At 36.8% G+C, this 15,547-nt stretch overlaps 1 protein-coding gene across 2 annotated transcripts in view; it reads left to right on the plus strand.

Moving 5' to 3' along the window:
• LIFR (LIF receptor subunit alpha) overlaps positions 1-15,547 on the plus strand; it is a 74,941-nt gene that overhangs the window by 37,122 nt on the left and 22,272 nt on the right. For both annotated transcript variants that reach the window (XM_070245900.1, XM_023625722.2), the window contains exons 6-12: positions 2,664-2,838; positions 4,656-4,910; positions 8,422-8,551; positions 8,979-9,148; positions 10,921-11,066; positions 12,055-12,217; positions 14,672-14,742. In XM_070245900.1, coding sequence (XP_070102001.1) covers positions 2,664-2,838; positions 4,656-4,910; positions 8,422-8,551; positions 8,979-9,148; positions 10,921-11,066; positions 12,055-12,217; positions 14,672-14,742 — 1,110 coding nt within the window. The remainder of the gene's footprint in view (positions 1-2,663; positions 2,839-4,655; positions 4,911-8,421; positions 8,552-8,978; positions 9,149-10,920; positions 11,067-12,054; positions 12,218-14,671; positions 14,743-15,547) is intronic.

Raw genomic sequence — 15,547 nt, forward strand, 5'->3', positions numbered from 1 at the left:
AATTCAAACCTAAATTTTCTACAGATTGTTTGAATCTCCTGTCCAAGTGTTCAAACATAGTAGTATTTTATCAATTTTAAATTTGTGAATAAATCTCTCTGAGAGCCTTCTGACTTGCTTCCCGACCCTTTTCACAAACGGGCTCCCCTAGATCCTGACAATATTTCTAGAGCAGAGTGTGGTAAATAGCTGAGGGTTCTTGTAACCCGCAGTGTCTCAGGAGTGCCAGCAGCCTCAACTCCCAGCAGCCAGTGCTAGGTTTGAAGAGATTAATACCTAGGTATACCCATAACCCACTTAAGACAAACCTCAGTGTCTTTTGGCAGATTCTTTAGGAAGCTATGGTCCAAAGGGTCTTCATCATCATCCAGGGGATTCCTTTTACCTTTTTCTTGCCATGGATCCTCTTTTTTCTGAATTCCCTGTCTTCCTCTTATTTCCTCATTTTGGTGGAAGCATCAATTCTAGTAGTTATTTGCTATTTATTGTAGATGCTCTGTTATTTACAATGGTAGCTTGCAGATTTTATTTTTTAAAATTTAAATTAGTTGCCAACAAAATGCAAAAGACTGTCAATTCCAAATGTTGAGAAGATGCAGAGCAATTGGAACTTTCATAAACCCTGGTGGGAATGTAATGCTACTTGATGAACACATTGAGACATGACATTTCTGAAAACGCGTTTATTCTGCACTCACTCATGATTGTTAGTTTCTCTGGGTATATGATCCTAGATTAGGAAATTTTCTCAAGATTTTGAGATCATTGTCCCATTTGTTCTTATTGTGCATCTGTCTTCATCCATTGTGCTGGACACTCATTGGGCCCCTTTCAGTCTGAAAATACATGCTTGTCAGCTTGGGAAATTTTCCTGTTGTACGTCTTTGATTTCCTCATCTCTGTTTTCTCTTTTTTTCTTAGAGCTTCTGTGTTTTAGAAATTGGACCCTCCAGAGTGGTCCTCTAATTGTCTTATCATTCCTACTTTCCATCTGTATTTTGCTCTATTTTCTGAGCAGTTTTTCCTAAATTTTGTCCTGCAGTCTTGCTATTGAATTTCTGTTAGTATGTTTTTTAATTTACAGGAGATCCTTTTTTTGTTCTCTGTTCTTTTAAAAATATATCCTTGTTCTTATTTCATGGATACAGTATCTCATCTTATCTCTCAGAATATCGGTGATTTAAAACATTTTTTTCTTTCTCGGCAGTCTGTTTCTTCAGGCTGCTTTTTTCTTTATTTTCATCTTTAACTTTCATAGTAGAATTTCTTTCCACTTTCTGGTCATTCTGTTTGCTATTCATATTTAAGTGAGTGACTCTTAAAAAATTTTTTTAAAACTCAAATTGGAACTTCTGTTTGCCTGGATGGGACTTATTGACTGGACCTTCATTGTAGGTGATTAGGATGGACTTTCTAGTTGGCAAAATCTTAATATTATTTTAGGTTTTTATGTTGACCTGTGCATATGCACCAGAAAAGTTTGTTTAGACTCCTACCTGGTGAGTATGAACTGGGTCGTCTGTATCCTGGGAAGCTGAGTAGAGGAAGAAGGCAGGAGTGCTCTAGCCTTCAGATTGTGTAGGTTAGCAATCCCCTTGTTTTTGGTACAATAGTCCCCATTCTCAGCTCTTCCTTAGGTTCTTCAATCCAGAGGTATTCTGTCTTACTTTTCCAGAGTATAAATCTCCACTCTTCTGCCAAGGTGGAGAAGGGGAGTCCTCTGGCAGCATAGACGGTGGGAGAGGATCTGGGTGTCTAACCTACACCCAGACAGCTTTCAGTCAGTCTTCCTGTTTGTGCCTCACCTTCACTATGCTTTTCCAGGGGAACCTGGCACAGCCATTTCCGGAGCTCTCTGGCTCCAGTGATAGAAATCAGATTTTTTTCTCACTTTCCCATTGGAGGCTTAAGATTCAGCTTTCTCAGGTCTTCTGAGTCAGTTACTATTGTCCATCTGCTTTCCAGTGTCCAAAATTGTACTTGTGTTGTTGCTTCTCCTATTTTTGCCCTAGTACATCTCTGCCCTTTAAAAAAAAAATCTGTGGCCTTTTGTTTTAGTGGGATTTCAGGAGGTGAGAGAGAAGGAAATACATTTAATCTATTGTCTTTAACCTGAAGTCCCAGGGTCTCTTTTAGTAGATGCTCAATATTTGATTGAAATCTTACCAGTTTTTCGCAATTGAGATTAATATTTTGTATTCTTGTAAGTTGCATATTTAAAAATAAAATTTAAAATATATACGCTTATATAAAAAAATCCAGTCTAAAATAATAATTTATTTTGTTGAAATGCTGCTTCTCTCTTTGACTAACTCTTGAAGATACAAACCTACTAAATATTTTTTATCCATGAAAAATGGAGGTCATTTTAGACAATGATATATTTTCTTGTGAACTCTATTGAATATTTTGGGATATCAACATCTTGTATGATAATGCAGTAGGGCCTGAAGTACAAGAAGTAAACATAAATGAATCATCATTATTGTTAGTATACCTCTCCTATTATGCCTTATAGAAAACAGAGACAGTTTTACAAAGGGACAAACCTTTAACTTACTTAGCTGGTGATTGTATACAGTCTGTTGTGTTTTTTAATCATAAGAAAAGCAGAACATATCACTACTTTGAAATATAATTTTGTGTTTGTGTTCATTTTTTAGGTCACCCATAACACCACTCTGAATGGTAAAGATACAGTCCATCACTGGAGTTGGACCTCAGACATGCCCTTGGAGTGTGCCACTCATTATGTGGGAATTAGATGCTACGTTGATGATACTCATTTCTCTGGTCACAAGGAGTGGAGTGACTGGAGCCAGCTGAAGAACATTTCTTGTAAGCTTATCTTTAAAGAATTTTTCTTGCAAATGAATTAATCTTGCTTAAGGGTAAGGTTTAGTTTAAGCTTTCAGTTCTCTGAACCCCATTTGGCTGCTTGATGGTCACCTGGGGATCTTCCAAGTCCCCGATCCCAGACATTCTGATTCAAAAAGTCTAAGATAGGCTTCAGGAATCTGTACTTTTAAAAAACTTTCTGAGTGATTGGATAGACATCTGGGTTTGAAAATCACTGTGGTAAGCATTGAAGAACATTCGAAAACTATATGTAGGTGGTAATGAGATCAAGTCTATATTTAAAAAAAAAAAAAAGGCTGCCCACAGAGCAGACTCCTGTGAGCTGCAGTTATTGCAGAGAACACGGGAATCTGCAAGTATACCAAAAGTCATCTGTACGTTGACTAAAACTCATAGCAGGTAGAACATTAGCAGTGTGAGAGAGGGCCTGGAAAATTGTTGACAATAAAATGATGTCCTTAAAAAGGCTGGTAATCATTGTAGATAATCCACTCTAGTGATAATATGGAGAAACAGATCAGAGGAAGGAGGGACTGGAAGAAGTTAGGTCGATAAGGAGAATCTTGTAGCTCAACAAAAGACAGTGAAGGCATAAACTGGGACACATGGGTTTAGAAAGGAAAAGGGGGGAAAGGTGTGAAAACACTGGAGAGACAGAGTCAGATTAGTGACTGTGCATTTGCTAAGAGAGAAATAGAACCAAGGATAACTGTTAGTTTGGGCAGCTGGGTAGCTGATAGTGCCATTCACTGTGACAGAAAATATAAGAATGGATTAGGTGGGAAAGATAAATTTCATCCTTAATGTGTTGACCTTGAGGTACTCGTGAAGCGTCTGAGTAGCACTGTGTCATAGGCAGTCAGAAATACCAGTTTGGCATCCAGGTGATTAGTTGGAGCTGGAGATACGTATTTGAGAATCATCAGCATATATGTGATATGATGTGGAGGTTAACATAACTCAGGGAAAGGTGAATGGGGTCCAGGGACATATACCTTAGAAGCTTCTATGTCTAAGGATAAGATGGAAGAAAAAGAGTCCAGCAAAGCAAACAGCAGCCAGAAGGTTAAGAGTAGCCCAGGAGTGTACAGTGGTATGGAACCCAAGAGAAGGGAGTTTTGAGAAAGAAGACTTGAGGCAACATACGAGATGCTGTGGAAGTCAAAGGCAAAGATTACTGAGAAGGGCCATTGGATTGAGCAGCTAGGCCAGCAAGCCGCTATAGTAGAACGGTCGGGGTAGAAGCCAGATTGCAGTAGAGTAAATAGGTAAAAGGAGACTAGAGGTAATTAACAAGATTGACTATTTAGGACAACAGCATAACAAAGGTACGGCTTTAATCTGCAGAGAGTTGGAATTAAGGAAAACGTGCTTTTAAAGATGTGGAGTACTTAAACATATATTTAGGCTGAGTGAAAGGAAGAAGACTGCCCTAAATACATTTCAAAGGAATGGAGTTATTTAATAAGTGACTTTTTCTTGGTGTGGGTTTTTCACATGTGGATATAAACCCATTTAATTGGAATCTTCAGACTTCTTAGGCATTAACCTGTGACCTTAGACGTTGACCTACCATCCCCTCCACTCCCCCACCATCACTCTATCATAAGTAAATAAAACCACATCCACTTTTATTTTATTTCTTGTGTTTGTCCTGCTCCTTTGAAACCTGGGGGGTATACCTTATCTTTGGGCCACCATTATCACAAAGCATCTAACAGTATGTTTGGTATACACTGGGCTATTTTGTGGTAAAAGACTCCTAAATCACGTATCATTCCTTTTGCTCTTTCTAGGGTCTCCTGATTCTCAGACTAAGGTTTTTCCTCAAGACAAAGTAATACTTGTAGGCTCAGATGTAATAGTCTGTTGTGTGACTCGAGATAATGTATCATCAGCACAGATTGGCCTAACGAAGTGTCCCCTTATCCATCTTGATGGGAAAAATGTTGCAATCAAGATCCATAATATTTCTGTTTCTGCAAGTAGTGGAACAAATGTGGTTTTCACAACAGAAGATAACATATATGGAACAGTTCTTTTTGCAGGATGTAAGTATATAATATTAAGAAAAGTGTTCTTATTAATCTGTTTTCATCCTCTTTGAAAGCCTTTATGCTTTTTCTAGGAGGTGATTCTATTTATTTCTTATTTTTTTATTCTTTAAATGATATATGAAGACACAAGAACTTTTGCTTGTTTTAAGATGAATTCCAAGCTTGTTTTCTGTTTGCCTGTATCTATATAGCTTGTAGGTTTTGTAATAACATTTGAAACATCCATTGCTAGTTTTTAGTTTAAATTCTTAGTTAAAAGCTTTATTGAGTCAAAGGTAGTTACTATATAATATTTCTTAATCCTACATTGTTTAGAAATTATTTCAGATAAATTAATTTCCCACCTAATTAAAACATACCTTTTTAAAATGAGTTCCTGAATTAAAGAAATTGTAATGATTTTACACAAAATCTTTCAACGGTGTAATATATGCTTCTCTGACATTTCGAAGAATATATTTGAGGAGAAGAGGGGAGATGGAGGACATGGGCGAGAAGTCGTCCTTCTGCCTGTGTTCTCTGTGTCGTGAGCGCTTTGTGACGCAGGGGCATCTTTATTAACATGGTCTCTCCTACAGTCTGAAATTGCGTGACATTTCCAGAAGTTGTCGTGGGGGACTGCCCTGTACGTATATGGCTTGTGTTGAGTGTCCACAGAGAATCTTGGGTTTCCTGTTTTTCTGTCCCCTCTCTCGAGTAGCTGTCATGTGGTGCTGGTGGCTTTGCCTCCAGTGGTGCTTCCTTTCGTCCCCACGTTCTGAATCAAAAGGCTCTGTGTTTGGTCTGAGGGTCTCATGAATAAAGTGTGTGAGATGTAGTGAGTGGGTTTTGTCGTTTTCTTTTGATTGCTTAGTGATTTTTCCTATGCTTTTTTAGGATTCTCAACTGTGCTGTAGATCAGCAGCTCTCAGCCCCTTTTTTACATGCATAGAAACTTACAATGAATTACGTTCATTTGCTGATATAGTCTCAAGATAATAACCAGGATTAGGGGCACTTCTTAGCTCAATGGCTGTAACTTTACTCACTTTTTGCCTTCCCAGTAATGCATTTTGGATTTCGAGTGAGAGTGAGGTTATGTTGAAATTTAAATTTTAGAAAATTAAATTTTCTTTCCTAATGGAATTGTAGGAGATGACTTGCAGCATTCCTCACAAATGATCATGAAGTCTAAGTTGAGAACCAGTGATATATGTAGTGAGGCTGCCTGATACGGGATACCAAAAAGTGAGATACCTGCTTTAAAAGTATGAAAGAAAAAAACTAAAGCTTAAAAGATGAGAATATTCCCGATTTTTATTATTTCCAATAATGTACTAATCTTTTCTCATAGTACCAGAACAAACCTATTTAATTCATAATTTAAACTTCACTTGCGACATTTGGAGGTTGAAATATTGTTCAGTATTTGTCAACTCAGGAGCAGCAGTGGAAGCTCGCTTCAGAGGGAGCTCTTTAGAAACTTACAAGGGCAGTTTATGGTGTGAGTTAGGGATCAAGATTCATTTATTTTCCTTCCCTTATAGATAGCCTGTTAGCCCACCGTTTATTGAAAAGATTTTTAGAATCAGCCTGTAGTTTCCTCCTATACACACACATACACAGTCAAAACCCACTCAGATTTTGATTACATTAAATCTATCAATTTAGGAGAATTTTCATTCTGTACAATACTGAATCATCCAAACCATGAACATGGTATTTCCCTCTACTTAGGTTGATTTATCTTAGTGATATGAGGTCTTGTATATCTTCTAGTAAATTTACTCTTGTATATTTGGTGTATGGCACTAATAAAAATGGCTTTTTTTCCCCTCTCCAGCTGATTATGGTAGTTACCAATAAATTTATTGTCTAGCTGACAGAAGAATAGATATTTATGAATATTTGTCAGTGTTCATGCATGGCTGATTTACTCATAAGCCAAATAGATCTTTATAAATATTATTTGTTCAATAATCACTCAAATGAGTTATTTTCATGGATAGTGCCACTTCAGCATTAAATATTGACCTAAATGTTAATCTTATGTCGTACTTAAAATATTTTAAATACACTATGTCATAGGATTAGAGCATGTAATTATTTATATCACATGTCAAATTCTATACTTTCTAAGTTGAAAATATTTTCATAAAAAAATGGTTTTGTTTTTTAAGTTGCATTTACTATTTGCTGGTACATAGAAATAGGATTGATTTATACCTACCTTTTGTGTAGCTTAAGTTGATTCTCTCGTAACTTACTGTCTTTGAAAGGAGAATCAGTACGTTACCTTTCAAATACTGCCCCTTCAGAGCTGTTCTCCTTCCGCCTTCACTTCCACTGCTTTCTAGTTTTCTCCTGTTATTTGGATTTTGAGTATTTAAACTTAATATATCTGCCAAATACTAAAATAATCAGCATTTTAAATATACTAAAAAATTTTGGTATGCCATTGTAATAAAATGGTTGAAAATTTGACCTTAGATGTAACATAATTTTCAAAACAAATACGTCAATGGTAGTTTCATTATCTAATTGTTAGACTTTCCTATAAGTGCTTATGACGCCTCTTAATATTACCAAAAATATCATTGAAGGACCTTATTCTTATCTCTGGGGAAGATATATGAAATTTTCTAAGTCTTTGTTAATAAACTAAGAACTGTTTTTAAAATTCGGCTTTTTAAAAATAAAATTATTTTACACAAATTTTTAACAAGTAGATAATTGTTTTAAAAAAACTTACCTTTAGTGAAAGATAGTTTGGATAAATATGATAGTGAGAAATAGCAGTTTCTATGTATGATTGGTTAAACGTGAAATTGAAATTTCGGTAGTCAGTGTCAGATTGCCAGATTTTCCCTCATCACTTTAAAGGTCTTACAGACTTACACAAAAAACATACTTTTTTCTAGTCCTGCTGCTACAAAGCCAGAAAGAATTTCAGTAAAGAACAAAACAACAAAAGAACAGCAGTCAGTTTGAATATAGGGAGATGCAGAATTTTACCAAGAGTTACTTTGTAAATAATAGTCCTTGTAACTTATTTAAGAACTCTGAAGCTTGTAACATGACTTATGTTGGCTATTTATATGATTTGGCACTTCTTTTCAAATCACAATATATAGATGATAGAGAGTAATACTTGTAACCTGTAGGTTTCTCTGACTCGTTGGACGCAGCTTCCTTTGAGAGATTTAGTAAACTCAAATAGGATTTAAGGGGTTAAAAATGATAGTTGGTGTCTTCAGGTTTCTATTGGGGAGTTTCCACATGCAGTAATAGTCACTCTTTAGTATATTTTAATCCATCGTTTCTAATGTCATATGAACTCTGAAAAAACATACTGTAGAAAGAATGGCAATTCCTGCACTGTCCAAAAAGTAAAATGCAAATGTTAAATAATTTAATTTTTTAAGGAAATTGTACAAAATATAATTAATTAACATTTATGAAACATAATGATTTTCCAGGAAAATATAGGTAATGATAGCTACATTTTTTTTCTTTTTCCTGTTAGATCCACCTGATATTCCTCAAAAACTGAATTGTGAGACATATGATTTGAAAGAGATCGTATGTTCTTGGAATCCAGGAAGACCGACAGCATTGGTGGGCCCACGAGTTACTAGTTATACTTTATTTGAAAGGTAAAGGTCACTGGGAAAAGATGTCCAACTTGAACAGCCAGGAGCACACTAGAAGGATGTTAAGTGACATAGGGAAACGCTCTATCTTATTTATATTATAAGCAAGATATAAACCCACATATGCTGTATAAAACTGGATATACTATAAATACTGCAATTTAAATGCATGCAGACTCAATTTGTCTCCTTATTTAAAAAGCCTAGAAGGAAGAACCCTCAAATATGAACAGAGACTGTTTCTGGGAGGTGGGCTTATGGCTGATTATTTTCTTGTGTTTTCTGTATCATATACATTTTCTTCCATCATTAGGCATGTAAACTTTTAAAAAGTATTACTTATTAGAAAACCCATTCACTTTTTCATGCACTATTTCTCTGTTGCCATTTTGAAAATATTTTAACATTCCTTACTGCTCTATTACTTCAGTTTTTCAGGAAAAAATGTTAGATTTAAAAGAACTGAAGCGTCCACAAATGAAAGCCATCAGTTATTCTTTCAAATGCTTCCAAATCAAGAAATATATAATTTTACTTTGAATGCTCACAATCCTCTGGGTCAATCCGAATCAATGATTTTGGTTAACATTACTGAAAAAGGTAAGCTGCTACATAAACCACAGTCTTAAAAATAACTTCAGAAGTGGTGGAATGTCTTGATATGAATGAAAAGTATTTCTATGGATAACTTTTTACTGATTATTATTTATAGTTACTTAATACTTATTTTGTAAGTTTCATTTTAAAAGCTTTAAATTATGTAATTTCCAATGTCACCATCTTATTGAATTCAAATGAAATTTTGAATTAATCATTTACATAGAAAGTGTAAGAGGCTTTATCTAATAGCTTTTGATTTCTGAAAAACTCTTTGCCCAACTTTTAAAGACTTTTATTTTGAAATAATTGTAGACTCACAGATGGTTCCAAAAATAGTAAATTAGAGCCCGGTGACCCCTTCACCCAACTTTGCCCCATGGTAGCATCTGTGTAACTGTGGTGCAATATCCAGATGAGGCACTTGACGCCGGTGCAATACCGTGAACCAGGCTACTGAACTAGACCCAGCCTTGCTCAGTGTCACCAATTTTTACATGCGTTCAGTTGCGTGTGTAGTTCTGTGCAGTTGGATCCGTGTATAGACATGGAACCACCAACCATCAAGATACAGAACTATTCTATCTCCACAAAGGAACTTCCTCATGCTGCCCCTGTAGCAACCCCCACCCCCACATACGCGCTCAGACCCCTGTCCCCGGGCAAACAGCTAATCTGTTCTTCATCTCTTTTGTCATTTTGAGAATGCTATATAAATGGAATCATGCAGTATATAACCTTTGGAGATTGGCATTTTTTACTAAGAATAATGTCCTTGAGATCCAAGGTGTTGTATGTATCAATAAATAGTTTGTTCCTTTTTATTTCTGATGATGTCTGAATTTTTACCAACCGTATTAATGTATAGCTCAAAATAGAAATAAAATATGGTCCGTCTTTTTGGCAGTCATTCAATGTGTATCAACTCTATGCCAGGCTGTGCACACACACAGCCGTGGCACAGGGGCCTTGTCTTAGAGACTCATGGTGGGGGAGAAGGGCTTACACCAAATGGCTATAATACAGCCTGGCAAGTGATTAGTAGGGGATCCTGTTGCCTTATTTGTAAATGTAAGTCACAAATATCATTTATTCCTTCCCATAATCTTTATTTTTCCTAGGGTCAGAATAGCTACATTTTCTCCTTGAGTGTAGTGTTTATATGTATTTTCTGCCCTCTGCCGTTTCAGCCTTATTTTCCACATGATTCTTGCCCACCACTCCAATTGGTGTCTACACTATCACCAGCATCATGTGCTCTTTGCTTCAGTGTACCTTTGTTCTTGCCAAGACCCTAACCTGAAATGTTTTTCTGCATCCATTTTGCCAACTTTAGTCTGATTCTTCCTTCAAAGCTCACCTTAAGTCCCATCTTCACTATGACTCTCCCCACCAAGCTTGCATCTAAATTCCTATAGCAGTTAATATCTGACCTCACGTTTAGAACCTAGCATATATACTCTTATTAATTTTATTTCTTTCTGTTTGTCATTCCCCAAGTAGATTAGGAGTTCCTTAAAGTTAGAGACTAGGCTCTGACTACCTTTTAAGTATTCCTGATACCAGTTGAGGAACCTTGAGCGTTGGTGGTTCTTAAAAAATATTGGCGTGATGTCAGCAGTAAAAGTGAGGTTTGTGTATTCCACAGATACTGGGTAGAATATTATTGATCAGCACTAATGGTTCCTCTCTGGTTTTTTATTTTCTTTGGTTCTCATTGGTCATATTATAAAATAGCTTTTAAAGTAATTAATCCTTAAAAATTGTATTTACAGTTTATCCCCATAGTCCTACATCAGTCAAAGTGAAGGATGTTAATTCAACAGCTGTTACACTTTCCTGGCGTTTACCAGGCAACTTTGCAAAGATTAAATTTTTATGTCAAATTGAAATTAATAAAACGAATTCAATACAAGAATTGGTGAGTAAGATTCTTCTATAAACTTCCTTTGAGGTTATTTTGGATAAAATACTTCGTTTTCAAAAAGAATTAAGTAAGTTGATATGCGTAAGCTCTCAGATTATTTATTTTAAAGATTTACTAAGAACCAAGACATTATATATCAATGCAATAACGGCATTAGATGAAAACAGTTATAACACTGGATATTATAGAACATGACTTTGACTTTTACTACTCAGAATGTTTCTGGGTCTAGTATAGTACCTGGCACGTAGTAGCTGGTGCGCCATAAATTTGTGAATGAATGAGGAGTTTTTGCTGTAACTTTACCATCAGTTAATGGACCAGTCAGCACCAGAGAGAAGATAGGATTTTTAAAACTGCGAAGTGCAGCAATAGGAGCAAGTTATAATTGGTTTTGGAAGTCAAAACATGACTTTTTAATACATTTTAAATACTTAGGTTAACTTTTGTACTGCACCATCTTGTAATTTGTGGTAAGTTCAAAATAAATGATATTGTACTTAAATATTCATTTGGAAACTTACTGATGATTCCTAGAAAATCAGTCAAACTACAAAAATAACTTGAAAAGCTCCTTCGTAATTAGTGATTGGGAGCTCAGAGGCTTCCCTGAGGCGTGCAAATCCTCAAATTTGCTTAGAATTGTTTCATTTTAATTTTATTTAGTTTAAGTGTTTGTTGACTAGTCTAATGTTTTGCACCATCCTAGCAGTCCTGAGTGCCATATAAAAAAGATGCCTAAGACGATGCCTGCCTCCAAGAAGCTTCCAAATTTGGCATTTATAAAAAATTAAAATATTGTAGTGGGTGAACTGTCTTTGGTCTTATAGAGGTGATCTCATATGATGTTCAGTCAATTTATGTTACAAATTTGGGTGGCTTTCTTATCAAAAGAAGTGTGTTTGTATGTGTATATATGTATTCATACACACATGATGTTCCATATACATATATAGACACATATTTGTTTGTTTTCTAATAGCGGAACGTCACAATCAAAGGAGTAGAAAATTCAAGTTATCTCGTTGCTGTGGACAAGTTAAATCCATATACTATATATACTTTTCGGATTCGTTGTTCTACTGAAACTTTCTGGAAATGGAGCAAATGGAGCAATGAAAAACAATATTTAACCACAGAAGCTAGTATGTTAACTAAAAGGTTTACGGCTAATTGTTACTGTGCATCCTGAAATTGTACAGCTTTTTTTTCTTTAAAGGAAATGTTACCAAAGTGACTAAAAGTAGGAGGATGCCTAGATAAATTGTGTAATTGTATAATATCTGCTCATAAAATATCATACAGACATTTTAAATGATGGCTTTTAAAGTTTTGTGATGATATTGGAAAATGCTTGGCATGTGTTGTGTGAAAGGACTAGGCTGCCCTGTCTACAGTATGATTGCTACCATATTAAAATGATGCATAGGAAACCAAACTTGAAACCATGGTGAGATCATGGGGCGATTTTACTTACACTCTTTCCATCTTTTCTTGGGATTTTAATCTATTTAGATTGACTTTTTATTGAAAACAATTATTGAAGAGAATTTGTTGGAATTTTCATTTGTGACCTAGGCCTGAGAAATGAATGGGGCTAAAAGATCTGTAACTTTAGTTTCTAGAGTACACCTAGGTCAAAATAGGTATAAAATTCGCCAGCTGATTTTCTGAGTATAATAATTTCCAAAGACAAAATGAGATTCTATCCTTGATTAATCAGATGCCAGCTTTAAAACTTAGAAATAGGTATAATTTTCAGGGGTCGTTCAACAAAAGATAGCAAAAGCCTCATTTGCACTATATAATATAGGGAATATAAAATTTCTTCCAAAAAATTGACAAACAGTAAAACAAAAAGTAACAGATGTTAATCTAGATTTTCTCTCTCCACATGAAGAATGGAGAGGTGCGAGGAGCTTTACAATATGTGTGACAATTATTTTGGATCATCAAAAATGAATCTTGTCCATGAGTCCAAACAGAGAATGTGTTAGTTGTCTATTGCTACATGAAAAATTATCAGTGGCTTAAAATAGCAAACATTTATTATCTCACAATATCTCTGGGTCAGAAATTCAGGAGCAGCTTAGCTGAGTGGCTCTGGCTTAGAGTCTCTCATGTGGCTACAGTTACAACGTGGGTGGGACTGCAGGCTTGACTGGGGCTGCAGGATCTGCTTCGAGATGGTTTGCTCACATAGCTGTGGGCAGGAGGCCTCAGTTCCTCACCACGCGGGCTTCTCCATAGAGCTGCTGGAGAGTTGATGACATGGCAGCCAGCGCCTCCCAGACTTAGTGATCGAAGAGAGAACAAGGCAGGCTCCACAATGTCTTTGATTATCTAGCCTCAGAAGGGACATTCCATCACATCTGCCTTACCCTATTGGTACACAGGCCAACCCTGATACAGTGTGGGCAGGGACTGCACAAGGGTATGAATATCAAGTGGCATGAGCGATATCATTGGTCATTTGGACACTGGCTGCCCCAGGAGCATTTGCCTTCACTGGATGAGCTGTTGTTGCCAAGAGGAAAGATTTTATTTACACCCCATTCAGATGAAGGCATTAATTCACTTAACAAATACTGATTGAGCACCCACCATGTGTCAGGAATTGTTCTAGAATGAGGGAAATAGTAGTGAATAAAACAGCAAGCTCTGCCCGTGGAGTTTATAGGATAGAGGATTAGAAATGAGTTTTTAGAAATATATAATAGTATATCGGTTGGTAGTGAGTGCCACAGAGGAAAATAAAACCTAGAAAGGGGGCTAGGGAATGAAGACCAAGTGGTGGGGGCAGGAGTTGCAATTTTAAATAGGGTCACTGGAAAAGAACTCCCTAATAAGGTAACTTTGGAGCTGAGGTTAAAGGAGGTGAGGAAGCAAGCCACATGTTTAAGTCAGGAGAGGAGAGTTCTAGGCAGAGGGAGAGAGGGCACAGAACATACAGAGCCTGAGGCAGGTGTGCTCAGCATGTTTGAGGAGCCAAGTGTGTGGCCAACACCAGCTTGAGTAAGGGGAGAGAGGAGGATGTGAGAGGGTGTGGCACCCAGGGGCGCATCACTGAGGGCCTTGAGGGTGGTTCTGACCCATTTTTAGGGGCCTCGTGTTTCGTAGACATTGAGAGCTCAGCTTTTCTGTTGCTTCATTTTCGAAGTGGAGGCCACTGAACTACTTCACTTTTTGGGGGTGGGGGGGGTGTATGTTTCTTTTTGGTGAAGAAGATTGGCTGTGAGCTAACATCTGTTGCCAATCTTCCTCTTTTTTTTCCTTTTTTCTCCTCAAAACCCCAGTGCATAGTTGTATATCCTAGTTGTAAGTCCTTCTAGTTCTCCTATGTGGGATGCCACCACGGCATAGCTTGATGAGTGGTGTGTAGGTCCGCACCCAGAAGGTGAACCAGTGAACCCAGGGCCACCGAAGTGGACCATGCTGACTTAACCACTATGCCACCAGGCTGGCCCCATTCACATTTTTTATTGAGATTTCCAAAACCCTAGAAAGAAATTTCAAGCACCCACCATCTCAATTATTGATATTATTCATTGACATATAGTACACATCTTTAAATGCTAACTTTTAAATCTCTTTCCTAGTTCCTTCAAAGGGACCAGATACTTGGAGAGAGTGGAGTTCTGATGGAAAAAATTTAATAATCTATTGGAAGGTAAATATCTAATTTTTCCTTGAATATTTAAATAACTGTGCTGTGCTGAACTCCTTAACTTATACATGTCACTTGAGTTGTGGAGGAGCCTGGGGTTCCCAGACTGGCTTAGTTTGCAGCACTGCCGAGAATCTAACCTGGCTCCTAAACCCCTGGATCCCTCATCACTGCTGATGCACCACCGTCAGGTTAGTGAGGATCTTCGGACTCAGATCTGAGCATCCTTTAGTTGGATTTTATGAGGCCCATGCAGGACCCAAGGACCGCACGAATTCCACCTCTCTCACTTTGGTCAGAAACGCAGCCAGAAGCTGCAAGTTAGAATCCCCGAGTGTCGATGTTACGTTTTTTTCTTGGATGAATGGGAAACTCACTTTTTAAATATTTCATAAGTAATTTGTTTCCCTTAAATAAAGTGCATTGTAATATGCCAAATTATAAAGTTTCCCATGGTTTTGTAAAATTTTTAAATAACGTAGGAATTGCATTATATTTTTACTAGTTTTTTTCTACCAGAGCAAACATTTTTGTTGCTATATTCTTTATTGGATTTGTGAACATCAAAGACACGTGCAGTTTTCTACATCAGATTTTGTAAGAGCAGTCATAATTGGATTCCTTTAAATAGTGAGTTTCGTTGTTGGAAGTAAAACAGCGTTTTATTTTTGCACAAATGTGACTAAATACGGCTTTGAGTAAAGTGAGGTGTGTGCAAGTTCAGTGGAAGCTCCACTGCTTTGCACTGGCCCGTGCGTGACTGTGCATCGCCTCTTCCTCTGGGTTCGAAAATCCCTGTCTGCTCTCA

Source organism: Equus caballus, chromosome 21 (genome assembly GCF_041296265.1).
Source record: "Equus caballus isolate H_3958 breed thoroughbred chromosome 21, TB-T2T, whole genome shotgun sequence".
Taxonomy (NCBI): Eukaryota; Metazoa; Chordata; class Mammalia; order Perissodactyla; family Equidae; genus Equus; species Equus caballus.